The following is a 14,780-nucleotide window of genomic DNA, read 5'->3' on the forward strand; positions in this document are numbered from 1 at the left end:
TTGCTTCCTGTAATTTGGAATTGAATGTGTAATGTTTCCGCTACATTTTAAATATTGAACTAAAAGCTATTAAAAATTAAAAATATTTTCACTTTATTCACTTTTTTTAACGCACTGCTATTTATTTGAACACAACTGTATGTACATACTTTTGAAAGGGAACATGTTTTTCTGACTTGCACTGGTGTTTTCCTCAGCCCAGTCAATATAGGCTACCCAAAGCGCCAGAAAATGCCAAAGGGAGATTGAAGGGGAAATGTGGGTTTTAAAAAAACTGACACGATAAAGACATATAGCCAGGATTCTCGAAGCTGGTGGTCGTTCCTAACAGAAAAAACAACGAAACACTTTTTGGACCAGAAAGGGGGACCAGTAGAGGTCGCTATCGTCTTATTCATATGGCAAGCAGACATGCGATTCCAGTGAGGGTGGTACTATTGCAACCACCGAACTATCAGAACCATGAACCACTGGTGACACGGGAGGCCAAGCCGAACTGGTTTAGTTATGCAGTAGATTAGGAGGGGTAGCAACAGCTTACTGGCAACAGCTTACATTAATGCGCTTCAATTATTTGATAATAGGATTTTAAATGTATTCGAGCGTTATAAATCATAATGCGTGGTTTGTAGTATACATACAAAAGGGGCATTATACATCGTAATAACAGTTTAACCGTTTTTACCAATATGGAAATTGATGACTAGGTTCGCGGGTGAAAATCGATTGTGATGCATTGTTCAAATACTTAATATAAATATAAAATAAAATTCCAAATATTTTCAGCTTTAGATTGAGAAAGTGCAGTTAACCAGTGGTTCAAGGTGTAAGTTTTATTTCATTAACTGAACTAGAGCTACGTCACGAGCGCCCGGATGGACCACGTGATGTTGTGACGTTTCGTTGGATCTGCGTCTCCTACCCTGGTGCAGGGGGTACCAACATGGCGTCGATGCAGGTAAGTGTCCAACTGAAGCGCAAAGCTCTTTATTCAAGTGTTTTATTTTCCCTTTTACTGTGTTCATATCGCTCACATCAGAGCATACAGAGACTTTAACATACGAATCCAGGCATATATATATAGTATTGGAATGGAAACAGCACAAAGGGAGCGAGTTGGTTGATATTGAGTGGCCGGAGAGGGACTGTTTGGTGCCTGGAGGCTGAAATGAGGGCAATCCGGTCTGCCTGCGCAGGTGATGCCGAGAACAGTACCTGGAACTCGGTGTACAGGAACTCCCACAGGGATGACTACTAGCACGGCTAACTAGATCACGCCAGCCAGCTTTGTTACGGTTGTTGAAGCGCTGTCGAAACATGTAACCAGTTCGCAGGCTACCCCTGCCATCATAACAAAAACCAGTCGGTCAACAATCAGCTGAGCTGGCTGGTTGACTCGCTGGCTATCAGGAAAGCTAAACTCATGCAACAACAGCCAGCTTGCTAGCCAATTTAACATGGTTATCCGGACCGATGTCAAAACGGTACTGGCGAAGTACCCCGCATGAAGTGTTGATTTCTGTTTTGGCTTGACACGTTAACATAGTAGACTGTATTAGTACTAAGTTAGCTAGTATGGTAACTAACTAATGGGTATCTACGCTAAGTTAGTTAACACTGAGGTGAATGTGCTTGGAATGGTTGTTTGACTAAACGGTAGCATTAGCTAACGTTATTAGCTTCAGGGAAATGCCCTCTAATGCTGTCATTGTAGTGGGTGGGCGATGATGAAGGCGAAAGTGGTGGAAAATCTTAATTTTTGAATTTTTCGTAGTAAGTTCGCTGATGTCAGGCACAGAAGCATGTACTGAATCTATACCTCTATGTTTCTGATTATTTTAACTTGCCTGCCTGGCTTAATGTTGTTAAGCAACATTATAGAGTTTAGTATCTGGCTGGAAACTGATTTCAATTGATAAAGGAGATGAATACCTCTTATATAAGTTATATAAACTTTAACTCGAATTTTCCATTACGTTTGTATTCCAGCCTGTTAATTAAATTGCTAGCTAACTTAGCTAAAGTCAGCTACTGCGCAGTCATCGGGTAACGTTAAACTCTAGCTAAATTCAATGAATCCGTCTAAATTAAACAGTTCAGCCATAACGAAAATAAATTCCTCAGATATTAAAATATTACACTTTCTTTTTACTCGAGATCGAAGCTCGACATCTTGTCTAATCAGGCTTGTTAAACGTACTTAAGTTAATTAGAAACTGGGTACTGTACCCTACTGCTACGCTGATGATTTTAGCATTTCTCCGTCCGGTTAACAATGTTAACAATGACATTGTTGATAAAATGATTTGTTATTTTATTTTAAATTTGTGTCAAACTAACCTCAGTTTTGAAATACCTGTACAGGATAGCTAAACCATTCCCTTACAGGTTTGTATTTTCATGCCAAGACCGTAATCGATATGCCCAAGGTTGGATCTGTTGTCCCTAGTCCGCTTCTACAGTTGTAGCACAGTAACAACGATTATTATTTCTGGAAGTGTCATGACCTTAAATGCGAATGACTCAAGATTAAATGCTTAACCCAGTGTAATGGGCAGCTTCCTTATAACTGCAAATTAAAATGGGAATTTAACTGAAGTCAGTATGCCAATATTTTGTCAGTAAGGCTACAATAATTGGGTAATTAGGCACCCAAAGCAATTGACTTGTTTTTGATTTTTGAAACCACTTTTGAATTGAACTCTTGGATTATAAATCGGTAGTTTTTTATAAATGTTTAATTCACCTGTCCTGGTATAATCTTGCATTACCCGTGCAGACTTTATAGATGTTGTAAATCTTAATATTGCAGATCACTGTTCCACTTGTTCCATTGAGTTCATTCCTTTTTAATGATTTAGATTTTCTGGCTGATTGTGAAGTGTTTCATTCGACCTCATACAAGGTCAGAAAGTCCAGTGCTTCAAATGAGTGAAAATAGCAACCGTATGTGGACGTTGGCCAAAGCTCCACTCTTTGTTGTACTTTTATTCTGCTAGTGATGTGATATGAATAACTGCGCCAAACATAATAACGGTGGTTCCTGTGTCATTTCAGTGCCAATCTGCACTGCTCAGTTCTTTAAAGCCCCTTTGATATCAGCAGACATTCAGCAGCTAGGAGCTGTGCGCCATGCTTTCGTTTGAACTTCTCGGATCCATTCCTGAAACTGTTCCGTTTAAACGTTTCCTTGTAATACACATTGACCTTTGTATTGTTCTCAGTCTTGTTAGCCTGTAACAGGAACAGTTTTTAGCCCAAAGCCCTCCTGTGTCTATTTGCTCTCCCTCTATTGATTACCAGCTTATACTTAATGCAAGCCAGCAGTTTTATTGCTCGTTATATTAGTGTGTTAAAGAGCAGTCTGCTGTTACTTATTTCTCATTTAGGCCTACTTATTTGGCCAATGCCCTTATCAGAAGCTACTTACTTGGGCTTACATTTATTTACATGTTACATTTGAGGCATTTAGCAGAAGCTCTTATCCAGAGTGAGTAATGCATCTGACCTTGTTTTACATGCAGTGCATTAATACAGCTGGATATTCCTAAAGCGATTCAGGGCTACGATGGCAGGGCCCCATTTGGGGAACGAACATACAAACCTAGAATTGCAAGCCCTGCTTTACTATGGGATACGTATCATGATACTAGCAGGAAATGTAATATGAGCACAGAATGGCCAATATTACCTTGAAAGAACATTGATGGAAAAAGTATTTTAAATAAAATGCAGGTGTAAATTGGATAAGAGTTTAAAAAAAGTAGGATTTAGTCTCCTAATTAAAATGTTTGTAATGATGACTGTATTAAGCCAAGCCATTATGATTTTTTATGTGCTCCATAAGTACATAACACTTAAGTGAATATAGACGATAGTCTATAAAATATACCACATGCGCTCTGCCTCAAATCAAATGAATGTAAATAATTAAAGGTATATTTGAGTTGGTATTCGTGCTAGGTTCTGTATTAGAATTTATAACACTCGGATGATTAGACGTTTGTTTGCTCGGCTCATCTTTGAAATTGTTCAAAATTGGTTCTGCTGTGAGATTAAAGTCTGACCTTTTTTATATAGTCAATGACATCAAACCTGACATCAATACACTCAGTGAGCACTTTATTAGGTTTTTTTTTCTTTTTCTACTGCTGTAACTTTCTGTGTTCAGAGATGCTCTTCTGCATACCACTGTTCTCATGTGTGCATTACTGTCACCTTCCTGTCAGCTTTGACCAGTCTGGCCCTTCTCTTCTGATCTCTCTCATTAACAACATGTTTTTGCTGCTCACTGAATGTTTTATGTTTTCTGCTCCATTCTCTGCCAACTCTAGAGACTGTTGTGTGTGACAATCCCAGGAGACACGCAATTTCTGAGATGCTCAAACAGCCCCCAACAATCATTCCAAACCTCTCTTAGATCACATTTCTTCCCCATTCTGACAGCTGAACCGCTTGACCACATCTGCATGCTTTATGCATTTAGTTGCTGCCACATGATTGGCTGATTAAATATTAGCATTAATAAGCTGGTATACAGGTCTACCTCAGTGAGTGTGTGTATTATAATAACATTATTATAAAATAGTCACATCTGGCATAATGGTCACAACATTCAGGGGTTGTTTCTTGCGGAAAACCCAAGTGCTTTATCACATTGTGGCCATGCCTTGAAATCACGTCCCTTGCATAGTTTGACATTGATGAATGAAGCCAGTCACATTTTTTACATTTATGTTTACCATCTGCATACTAGAAGGACCTACTACCTGTATCGTCTTGCATCTCTCCTGGGTTTAAATCTCTGCTGTCCTCAGTATTGAACTAAAAAAAACCATTACAACATGTGCTTCTCTGCGAGTATATGTCCTGAGGGCTTTTGCTCTGTCTCATAGTCACTAGAGGTGTCCTATTCTTTTAGAACACATAAATCACAACTCAAATTCCACAGTGGAGTCCACGCATCCTCATCACACAGCCACAACCTTAAATTCCTGAGCCTTGATAAGGTGAAATGCCATGAGGACGGAGGCTAACAACAATGAGCTGAACGCTGCATTATTTTGTCAGTGCGGATGAGAAATGTCTGCCTTTCACTTGTTTTCTGTGACCTCTGTCTGAATTATGGCGTCCTCAACATGCCATTTGTGTTCACCAGGCGTATGACTTATGCCTCATTCTTTTGGCCAGGAATGCAATCCAATATACTTAGGCTATTCCTGTATTTTAGGTTCCACAAAGTGCATTAAGCAGAGCTCTGAAATTTAAGTAGCAGCACACCCGGGTGATGTTCCATCTCTGATTTGTATAGCAGCCAGTGCTGTGGTCAGTAAGCACTGATCTTAATTGGCCGTGCCCGTACAGTGGTGTCTGTCGAGTCATTCTGAAAGATAAAAAAATAACTTTTTTAGTAAAAGAGGAACTTCCCAAGCCCCCCTTCTTTCCAATTTAAATTGTTGGTAGTTCCTGGAGTCACAACCCACATCCTCACTGCTCATAGTATGCATGCAAGCCTTCTGCTCTACAGGCTGCACAGTACTACAGGAGAGCTAGCGCCAGCACCAGCCAGACAAATGGCGTATCTCTCCAGCGCTGCATGGAGCTTATGGAGTGTGTAGGGTCCTGTCCCTGCAGACTGCCAGTAGTCATCAGTGGTACCATCAGTGTGCTAGGGTGCTACCTCAAGGCTCCTTGTTCACCGGTGGCTTTGCCAGTTAGGGACCCACGTATGCACAGCAATGTTTTTGAGTGCATTGGTGAAGTGCTTGTTTGTTGCATTGTCTTGAGTGACAGCCCCCCTCAAGCCATTCAGCTGAACACTGTTCTGGTCATGTTGTGTCGAAGGTCATACTAGAAATAGTACAGGGCATACTGTATGGATATTCACCGTATTTAGAATTTTAAAAATACAGGACCATTAGAATCATTGCAAATTCTGAACAGACGTCATGGGATATTCGTTTGCAGGGCCAGAAATGATCTGAAATATCAATCTCAGAATATCAGCTATCATCTCAGCAATTATAAAAAAGTTTTGCTTCAGGGCAGTGACTTCATGAGCCTATTTTCTGTCACCTCAGGTTGAAATTGTCCAAAGCTTCACCTGTAAAAGTGCATTCTGAATTTGACTCGCGCCTTCCAAGCATAGCGTGACGCGCCCAAAAAGCAGAGATTCCTGTGCTAGGCATCCTCCCAGGCCACAGGTGGTTTTTCAGGTTTGAATTCCTCTCCAGCCTTTGCCGAGTAGCACTTTTCAGGAAGAGGGATGAGCTTAGATATAGGTATAAAAACACTGAATTCTTTGTCCCTTCAACAATAATATAAATACGACAGTAAAGCAGTTTGAGCCTGCAGTAGTGCTTTAGGCTAGGCTGGATTTGGCCTCTTTCAGAACTTGATTAGGCTCTGTTCGGCTCTGCTGTGAACCCTGCTGTGCTAACGTGCTGCACCGTGCCCCTGTTTGTCACCCCATCCCATCTGAGTCTACCTCAGTTATGCGCTCCTCGCATGTAAACTTGATGGACTTTTTCCAAACTTGTATAATGTGTACCAACTGAGAGTTCACACATTATGAATTCATCGTTTGCTGGAAACTATTGTCCAGTAGACTGTCTTGTTGTGTTACCAGGTGAGAACTTGGTGATTCAAGTGAGATTTTCCTGTACAATTTGTTAAACAAATGCTGTGTGGTGTCATGAAATTGTTCTCTTTTACCTAATTTTCAGAAAAGGCTACAGAAGGAACTATTAGCACTGCAGAATGACCCCCCCCCTGGAATGACCTTGAATGAAAAGAGCGTACAAAATACCATAACGCAGTAAGTTCTGTTTCACCCTCATGCCATCACGTGTGGGTAATGGAATTACCGTTTAAACACTATTACATTGCACCATTGTCACTCCAAGTGCATTTTGTTGCTCATTATATTACTTTGGGACATTGTCTACTTTGAATGTTGATCCATTTCATGTTTTACTCAAGTTATCACATTACCAGCTTCCTATTATTTTTCTGTTTAAAGACGCCAACAGCCCTGACAACTGGATATGCCCACATATACAGCTTAATATTTGCTGAAACAATTGTGGGTAGAGCCCTTACTTGAGGGTAATGACAGCCTTGTAGGAGAATCAAATAGGCAGTCTTCCTGTTGCAAGTCCAGTTTCTGAACCATTAAGGCACACAGATGCCCTAACAGGCATTCTCAATTATGCATGATTCTCCGGTGTGACTGGTGTCCTTTTTTGGCCCTGAAGCTGTGGAACGAGCTTCACCGCCTGAACGGGAAAAGCATGTTTTTGGACTGCTGACGGGGGAAGAGGAGGGGCGGGCCTCCCTCCCGCAGGTCTTACCTTTAGTGATGACATCACTAAAGGATGCTTGTGTCATAAGACGCTCAGCAAGCAACTCCAGCATTTACTCACTACGCTCAGTAGGGGGCGATGGGGTCCCTCCTTTAATCCACTGACCGAATGGGTGGGGGGTGCATTAAGGGACAGCACTCGCTAGAGGGCGCTAGAGAGAGCAGGAGCGTAGATTCAGCTTCAGGTATGTCCATGTGGTCTTTGCTTAGAAGGCTGTGGCCCTGCCCTACTAATCAAGCTGCCTGACCCCCTGTGCTTGGCCTGCCTGTGTAGAGCCAGCGAAGGCTCTGCTTAAATAAGGCAGAAGCAGCATGAATTAGGCTAAGACCTTTGCTGCTTGCGAGCTCGTGTTCCTTGATGACCTTGTCTCTCTGCCTCACTGAGCCTGATATCAAAGGGCTGATCCTTAACAGTCCTTCGTGATGCTCGATTTTGTCCCTCTGTACACAGAACAGTATTGCATAACCGTAACACGATAAGACTGGCAAAAATGCCAGCCTTAATGTAATGTAATCCGTATTCACTGGTTACTGTAAATTCTTTATATATTTTTTTCCCTCTTTTTTTTTTTTTTTTTAATGATCCAACTGTCCTTGTTTGGGGTCAGATGGACACCTTGTAGCGATAACAGCCTGCCTGGATCTCACATAATAGGATTATAGCGGGATTACTGCTTCTAGTTTTGTGTCTGGCTTTATTCTCAAGAGTAAAGTGGGATAAAATGGGAGCCTTGTGTTGGATTGGAACAAAGGTGTCGTACTGTGATGTGTGATGTGTTGTTGGGGTTCTTCTGTCTTCATGTTTGTGGAAGTATGTGACAGGAATATCACTGGTGCCATGGAGCCTTTCCAGCACAGAAAAATGTACAGACTAGCATTCCAATGGCAAATTATGTAATCATTATTATGTTGGCCGAATACGGACCGGCTCTATTGTGATCTGATCTGCTACCACAGCATTGCTTTCTGACCTTTTACAGTAAATGTTATTTCCAGTAATAAAAAAGATTCAATTGGCATAACATGCTAAAGCCAATGCAGCAGATGGTTGTCAGTCTTTTTTTTTTTTTTTTAACAGACAGATGAATATTGATGAATATCCTCGCTCTCTGCTGATAAGAGGCAATATGGTATCTTTCCATACCACGGGAGAAGGACTAAGCTAGCTTAGCAATCAAAAGCAAAAATTAATAGATGTGATTGACTGTAAAATGTAGAAACATTGGCAAACCGCTGAATTTAGATGTAGGCCTAGATGGGGCCCCCAGACGTGATTCAGTTGTTGCAGATACTTTGGCCGGGGCATTGAAATTGAGCTGTGGTTATCTGGAACCTAGTGGAGAATCTTGATTTCATACCGTCGCAGTCATTTTATTCACTAAATTAATTTTGTTCTCTGAGGGTTCCAGTTCCACCCGAAAGTTTATGAATAGAAAAAGTTACCAGCTTCTTTCACAGTTGGGGAATGGGAGTGGTCAGCCCTAAAAGGCTCAAAACCCTTACAGAAGTGGAATACACTGGAATATATTTTATATGTGCTTAATTTAAGGGAGAAAAATAGTGATTATTCACAGCGGTGTTACATTCTCCATAATGTATATCTTAAAGTGGATTTCCACATTTTTGCCAGTATGTTAAACATTGTAATGTATTTCTTTCGGTATGTTCTCAGCTGTCTATAGAAGGAGTGTTCAAAACAGAAACTTGACATCCTAATTTCATCCTGTCTTCAAGATCAAATCTTAGTTTCAATCCCAGATGCTAGATTTCCCTCACCATATTTTCCCAAACTGAGGTGGGATTTGAAGAGCCAGTGCTGTTGGTATTGAACTGGAAGTTCTTTGGGATTTTGAATGTTACTGTACTCTCCCCTCTCAGGTGGATAGTAGATATGGAAGGAGCCACAGGTACGCTGTATGAAGGAGAGAAATTTCAGCTGCTCTTTAAATTCAGCGGTCGTTATCCGTTCGACTCGCCTCAGGTAATTTCTTTTTAAATGTGTGTTGAGTTGTGGTTATGTTCAGATTAATTGGTTTTCCCTACACATTACTTCTTTATTTATTTATTTTCAAATTTTGCAAATACGCTCTGAAACCACTGTTTTGGTTGTGATAGCAAAGGAAGACAGTGGTTATGTGGATGAGACTAGCCTTCCTTTCCATCAATTCTTATTCCTTTTTTGTTTTTTTGTTTTGTTTCAGGTCATGTTCACCGGAGAGAATATACCTGTTCATCCTCATGTATATAGCAACGGTCACATCTGTCTGTCCATTTTAACAGAGGACTGGTCACCCGCACTTTCAGTGCAGTCTGTTTGTCTTAGCATTATCAGCATGCTGTCCAGCTGCAAAGAAAAGGTAGGACTTCATCTTTGGAAAATTACATAGCTGAGACAAAATAGAATGAATAAATGTCTCTACAGCAGCATGTTTTATGATGTAAGTATTTTGCTCTGTATCTGCCATGAAACTGCCTGTGGAAGAATGTTCAGTTTGTGTTTATGCTATTCTACTCTGAGTGACGGTAATTTTAAGGTGGTACAAATGAGAAATGAGAATATACACATTTAAATTATTACTGGAGTTGAGAAATTAAAGAAGTGTTTACTTGTGATGGGGATAATGTGTTAGGGTTACCCAGATAACCGAGGCCATCAGTGCTGTTTCTAAGCTCTGAGTGCACGAGCAGCATCAACAAAATGTATTGCTACTGTTGTAGTGGTATTGACACTGCTCACTGGATATATGTTGGCAGTCAGCCTTTTAACAGCGATCAGTATTTCCTCCTGAGTACGTCATGGTGTTCTCAAGGGATTCTCAAGGGATTTTTTTTAAACACAGAATATTTCAATATTCCAAGAATATTTTCCAAGATAGAACATATTCTTGAAGATTTTGGTATAATTGCTGGCCGTTAGCATTACTGCTGGCACAGCTGGTGTTGTAAGATGATATTAAGTTTGTTGATCTTAGTTAAATGTTGACCCAGCTCTAGCCTTGTACCGTTGCCTACCCGCTGACCTGCAGCATTTCTTCCACAGAGACGACCGCCTGATAACTCCTTTTATGTAAGAACATGTAACAAGAATCCAAAGAAAACAAAATGGTGGTATCACGGTGAGTCTTTTTCTCTCTTCCTTTCATGTAGGGCACTGTGAAGTATGCAAACAAGAAATAAAAGGTCTCATTCATCGTTGCAATTAAAAGTAATAACTGAATTTGACGTTTGCCGTTCTTATTTAGAGCCATTTAAAAGGTTGTCTCAGCAAGATATGTTCATGTAGGTCAGATCATAAGCAGTACGAGAACGGGGACAGAGCAACTGAATAGTGTCTGTTTAAGCACAACTTAGTATTAGTGAGTCAGCTGTCTATATACCTATTTGTTGAAGGAATATGATGCCTTTATAATTCCATTAAATGTTGTCGAATGCAGTGTGCCATCTGTAATTGGTTATTTTATGTGTAACTTTTATTTCCACTTTTTCTGTTTTGTTTTTTTTTTTATTTATTTATTTTTTTTATTTTTTTTTACAGATGATACTTGCTAATGTTCAACTTTTTCATACTCCTAGAAGAAAATGACCTACTGAGTACATAAGCACTTTTTAATCATTCAGTCTTTGAACTTTAACCTTTGACTGGGACAACTGACTTCCTGGACTGCATTTCCCAGAGGGCTTTTGGATGCATGTTTTAGCCGGTTGTTAAAGAAAATGCAGGAACTTATGATACAGACGACACGGATTGTTTTGACATGCGGTAGTTATGCAGCAAATCAGGAGGTTTTGTAGTGAGAAAATTCCTATTTTATTTCTTTTCTTTTCTTTTTTTTGTTATTCTCTTTTTTTGGACTAGTCCTTTCCAGGTGGTCATGTGTTGTGCAATAACATTGATTCATGCATGCTTGGGCTGACAAAATCGAAGCCTGATACAATCCAAATCGGATCAATTTAATTGTAAGGGACTGAACGTCTCAAAGGCAAAGATGAGTCTGTTCACTGAAACTATTATGCACTGTGAAATCTTTGACAGAAGTAAAACATTGGATTGTAACACCTAGTTCTGCTGTAATCTTCACCATACTTTATATTCAGGAAAAAGGTTTTCCCCCTACTTTGACTTCTTGAAAATGCTTGAGTTTAGGAAAGTACTGATATATATATTAACTTCCAAGTACTGAGCTGCTTTTGATAAGCTGTTTTCGATTGGTCGAATTTACTGGTTGGGGAATGGTCTTGCACAGGGTAAAGCCAGGAATGTTATTAGTGATTACAGGTTTTGGTGTACCAGTCATCAGACTCCACACAAATCTGTTTAATCCAGGAGTGGTTACCGGCCTTTCTCATTGAAGAACACAATTGACCACCTTTTGTGTTGCAAGAGTGCAGAAAAAAAAAAAAAAGAATTGTGTTGTGTTTTCATTTTTGTTTGATTATCTTCACATCTGGATTATGCTTTAATTTAAAATTGTTGTTGATTTGAAAAGTAGTCTTTGTTTTTGTAAAAAAAAAAAAGAAAAAAAAAAAAAGGAAAAACAGAAAAAAATTATATAAAGGGGAGTTTTGGGGTGGGTCAAGGGTAGAATGTTTTTGTCTTATTTTACTTTGCATTCACTCTTATCGGCACCATGCATTCTGGGTAAAATTATTATTAATGTTTGAGTAATTTTGAGAAATCTTTTTCCAGGTCACAGGATGAGAGTGAGTTCTCTCTCCTGGCCGTATTTATCAGGCTCAGGTACTTTTTCTGTAAGGAATCACCATGAAGTTTCCAAACCGATGTTTTTTCGTTTCAGTGATATTTGTACCAAAAAAAACAAACAAAAAACAAAAAAAACAAAAAAACATACTGTTACATTGTAAAAGATCATGGTCTGAAGAAAGTATTGTATAATATTGTTTTGTTAAACAGTACATGCAAGTTAGCAAAAATGTGCAAGAAAAGCAATCCTCAACAAATTGAATCTGTCCATGTATAACCTGCATTAGCCAGGTACTGGCTGTCAGTACCTTGATTGTCAGACATCCATGCATAACGGGAGCTGAGCTGGAAGAAACTTTCTTTTCTTCTTCTTTTTTTTTTTTTTTTTATCTCCTGTTTCAGCTGTTGTGTGCTATTGCTTAGGAGGGTTTGGCTCTGCACTTTTATTTTATTTATTTTATTTTTTGCCAATTAGGACCTGTATAGCATTTCTATTAAAAACATGATATGGTAACAGTTAGATGATTGAGTGTTTTGGCTTTTGTGTCTTATATTTGGCTGTGTTCTTCTCCGAGAGGATGACAGCGGAACATTCCGGGGCCCTTATAATGGCGGCCAGATTTCAGCTCAGCAGCCCCTGCCACTGCCAAGCTCTGTGGGCTTGTGTTGCTGACAGGACGTGGGTGTTTTCCACAGACTGACTTTATTAACCTGGGAACCAAAGCATAGCTTAGTGCAGGAGTGGGCACTTTCAGTCCTGGAGGGCCAGTATGTACGCAGATTATTTTGTTTCCACCAATTACCCTGGCTAAATGAGCTAATTGGCTATATACACCAACACTGGTTCGCTTGTAGATTAAATAACAAGTAAGCATTTAATATAGGGACCCAAGAACAGTCTTCAGCTGTTCTTGTGTATATCAATATAAGTCATTTAAATCTCAAATGCTAATTAAGTAATTAATCCAAGAAGTTTGCATGAAAACCAGAAACCACTATGGACCTCTTTGTCCACCTCTGCTGGAGTGTGCCTCTTATATTTAATGTCCCACTGACAATGGCAATATTAATTTAGCATTCACTTAATTGAAGCCTACCCCCTTCATTGTTGACTTGATGAGCAGACAGGTCCAAAGGACCAATTCCAGAGTCTTAAAGCATTCTGGGTGCCTTGCTTGATTATAAATATACCATGCAGATTTGAGATCTGGAACAGTCATTATCGCATTAATACGAACTGTACTGACCGAGGTGCACTGTCCATTCCAAAGTAAATGCCGTAAACTAGTTTGGCCCAATTAGTGTAGCCTACAATTATAATAGTCCATTCTTAAAGGGCCTTGTTATTATTGCTACTAAGTAGCCTACATATGTCCAGAGGTTGAAAATCTAGGTTCAGAAAGTCCTCCCCAATATTTTGTTGCAATCACTAATAATTAGCACTCAGCCAGGATGTAGAACAATGGTGAAACCAGCTGGCTGAGTTAATGAGTGGAAGAAACGCATGACATGACTTTTACTTTCTGAGCTGGACTTTCCACCTGTCACAAAATCCTGTTTGTATCTGGATGAAACAGCAAGACATCGGTGTTTATCAAATCACAGGAAAGGAAAAATATGCATCCTGGAGGTGCAACTTCATCTCCTTGTATTCATTCTGTTTTGACATGTTAAAGAGCTGTTCAAATCTCAACTGGGAGCAAAATTAAATGTCTAGAATGGGATTTAAGAAGCCACACACGCGCCTACGTAATTCATATAAAAATATTGAATTATCAATTTTTAATGCAAAATGTATTTGGGCGCCAGAAATGGAAATGAGTAAGCAAAAATGAAGAGAAGAAAATAAGAAAATGGAAAGCTCGCACAGGACATTACGTCACCGGCTGAAACCAGGAAAGGGCAGGAATAGCACAGAATATTCACAGTCCGGGATTGTATACCATCCAGTGCTCCTTTCGCATACTCATGCTACATATTATCATGCTACACTGACGTTTGTCATGTTATGCTTTGTCCCTCTTTTATAATAAAATCGAATTCATGGGCGCAATGTATATGACTGATCTATGAAATACCCGTTCGCATATTAGGTAGCGCTGCATATCTCATCGTTTTTAAGAGGTACTAGCAGGTAGCGGGGTCTCGTCAGGTGAAGCTATTCTATATGTGTGACAGGCACAGCACCCCCTCCTGGAAAGAGGAAGAGCTGTTTGGATCACTTATTCAGGTAATACAGCACCACATCAATGTTTTCGAGTCCATACGTCTCATTTTTGTCATTCGTATGCAAGTGTTCTCATCCATCCAGTCGGTTCCTATAGATTCCTGTATACATAAAAACCGGTCAAAATGGTTCAATGTCATCCATTACCTTAAAGTAGACTATCGTCCAATGCTGGTCACGTTTTAGCACTCCCGCAGTTCATATTTCAATGGGCAAGCGCGCATTTTTCATGCATTATTATGTTTGGAGCATAGCGTCACGTTCTTAGCCAAGACCTCGAATGCCCTTTTGAGTTTCCCCAGGATATTTCGTATTTGACAATTGGCCATACCATGAAATGAATACGTTTAGCACACGTTGTGGGTAGCGTCATCAAAAATACTGCGTGTGAGCGAGAATGAGATATTTTCTAGTTATGTTGACAATACGTTCGCAAGCAATATGGTAATTAGTTGGAAAGGCTTCCCACACATTCGATTCTGATCTCA

At 39.8% G+C, this 14,780-nt stretch overlaps 1 protein-coding gene across 1 annotated transcript; it reads left to right on the forward strand.

Moving 5' to 3' along the window:
• Window positions 1–543: 543 nt before the first annotated feature.
• Window positions 544–12,585, forward strand: ube2wa (ubiquitin conjugating enzyme E2 Wa). The gene is made up of 6 exons (XM_061255199.1): window positions 544–958; window positions 6,726–6,817; window positions 9,242–9,344; window positions 9,565–9,720; window positions 10,404–10,479; window positions 10,899–12,585. The coding sequence occupies exons 1-6, from the start codon at window positions 944–946 to the stop codon at window positions 10,910–10,912; spliced, it is 456 nt and encodes a 151-aa protein (XP_061111183.1). The 5' UTR covers window positions 544–943; the 3' UTR covers window positions 10,913–12,585.
• The last annotated feature ends 2,195 nt before the right edge of the window (window positions 12,586–14,780 follow it).

The sequence above is a fragment of the Conger conger genome, chromosome 9, assembly GCF_963514075.1.
Source record: "Conger conger chromosome 9, fConCon1.1, whole genome shotgun sequence".
Lineage (NCBI taxonomy): Eukaryota > Metazoa > Chordata > Actinopteri > Anguilliformes > Congridae > Conger > Conger conger.

What these genes read in the sequence shown, in the direction of transcription:
- ube2wa (XM_061255199.1), top strand. An exon ending in GTACAAAATACCATAACGCA is followed by an intron (nt 6,818 to 9,241) that starts GTAAGTTCTGTT and finishes CTCCCCTCTCAG; the next exon opens with GTGGATAGTAGATATGGAAG. An exon ending in ATCCGTTCGACTCGCCTCAG is followed by an intron (nt 9,345 to 9,564) that starts GTAATTTCTTTT and finishes GTTTTGTTTCAG; the next exon opens with GTCATGTTCACCGGAGAGAA.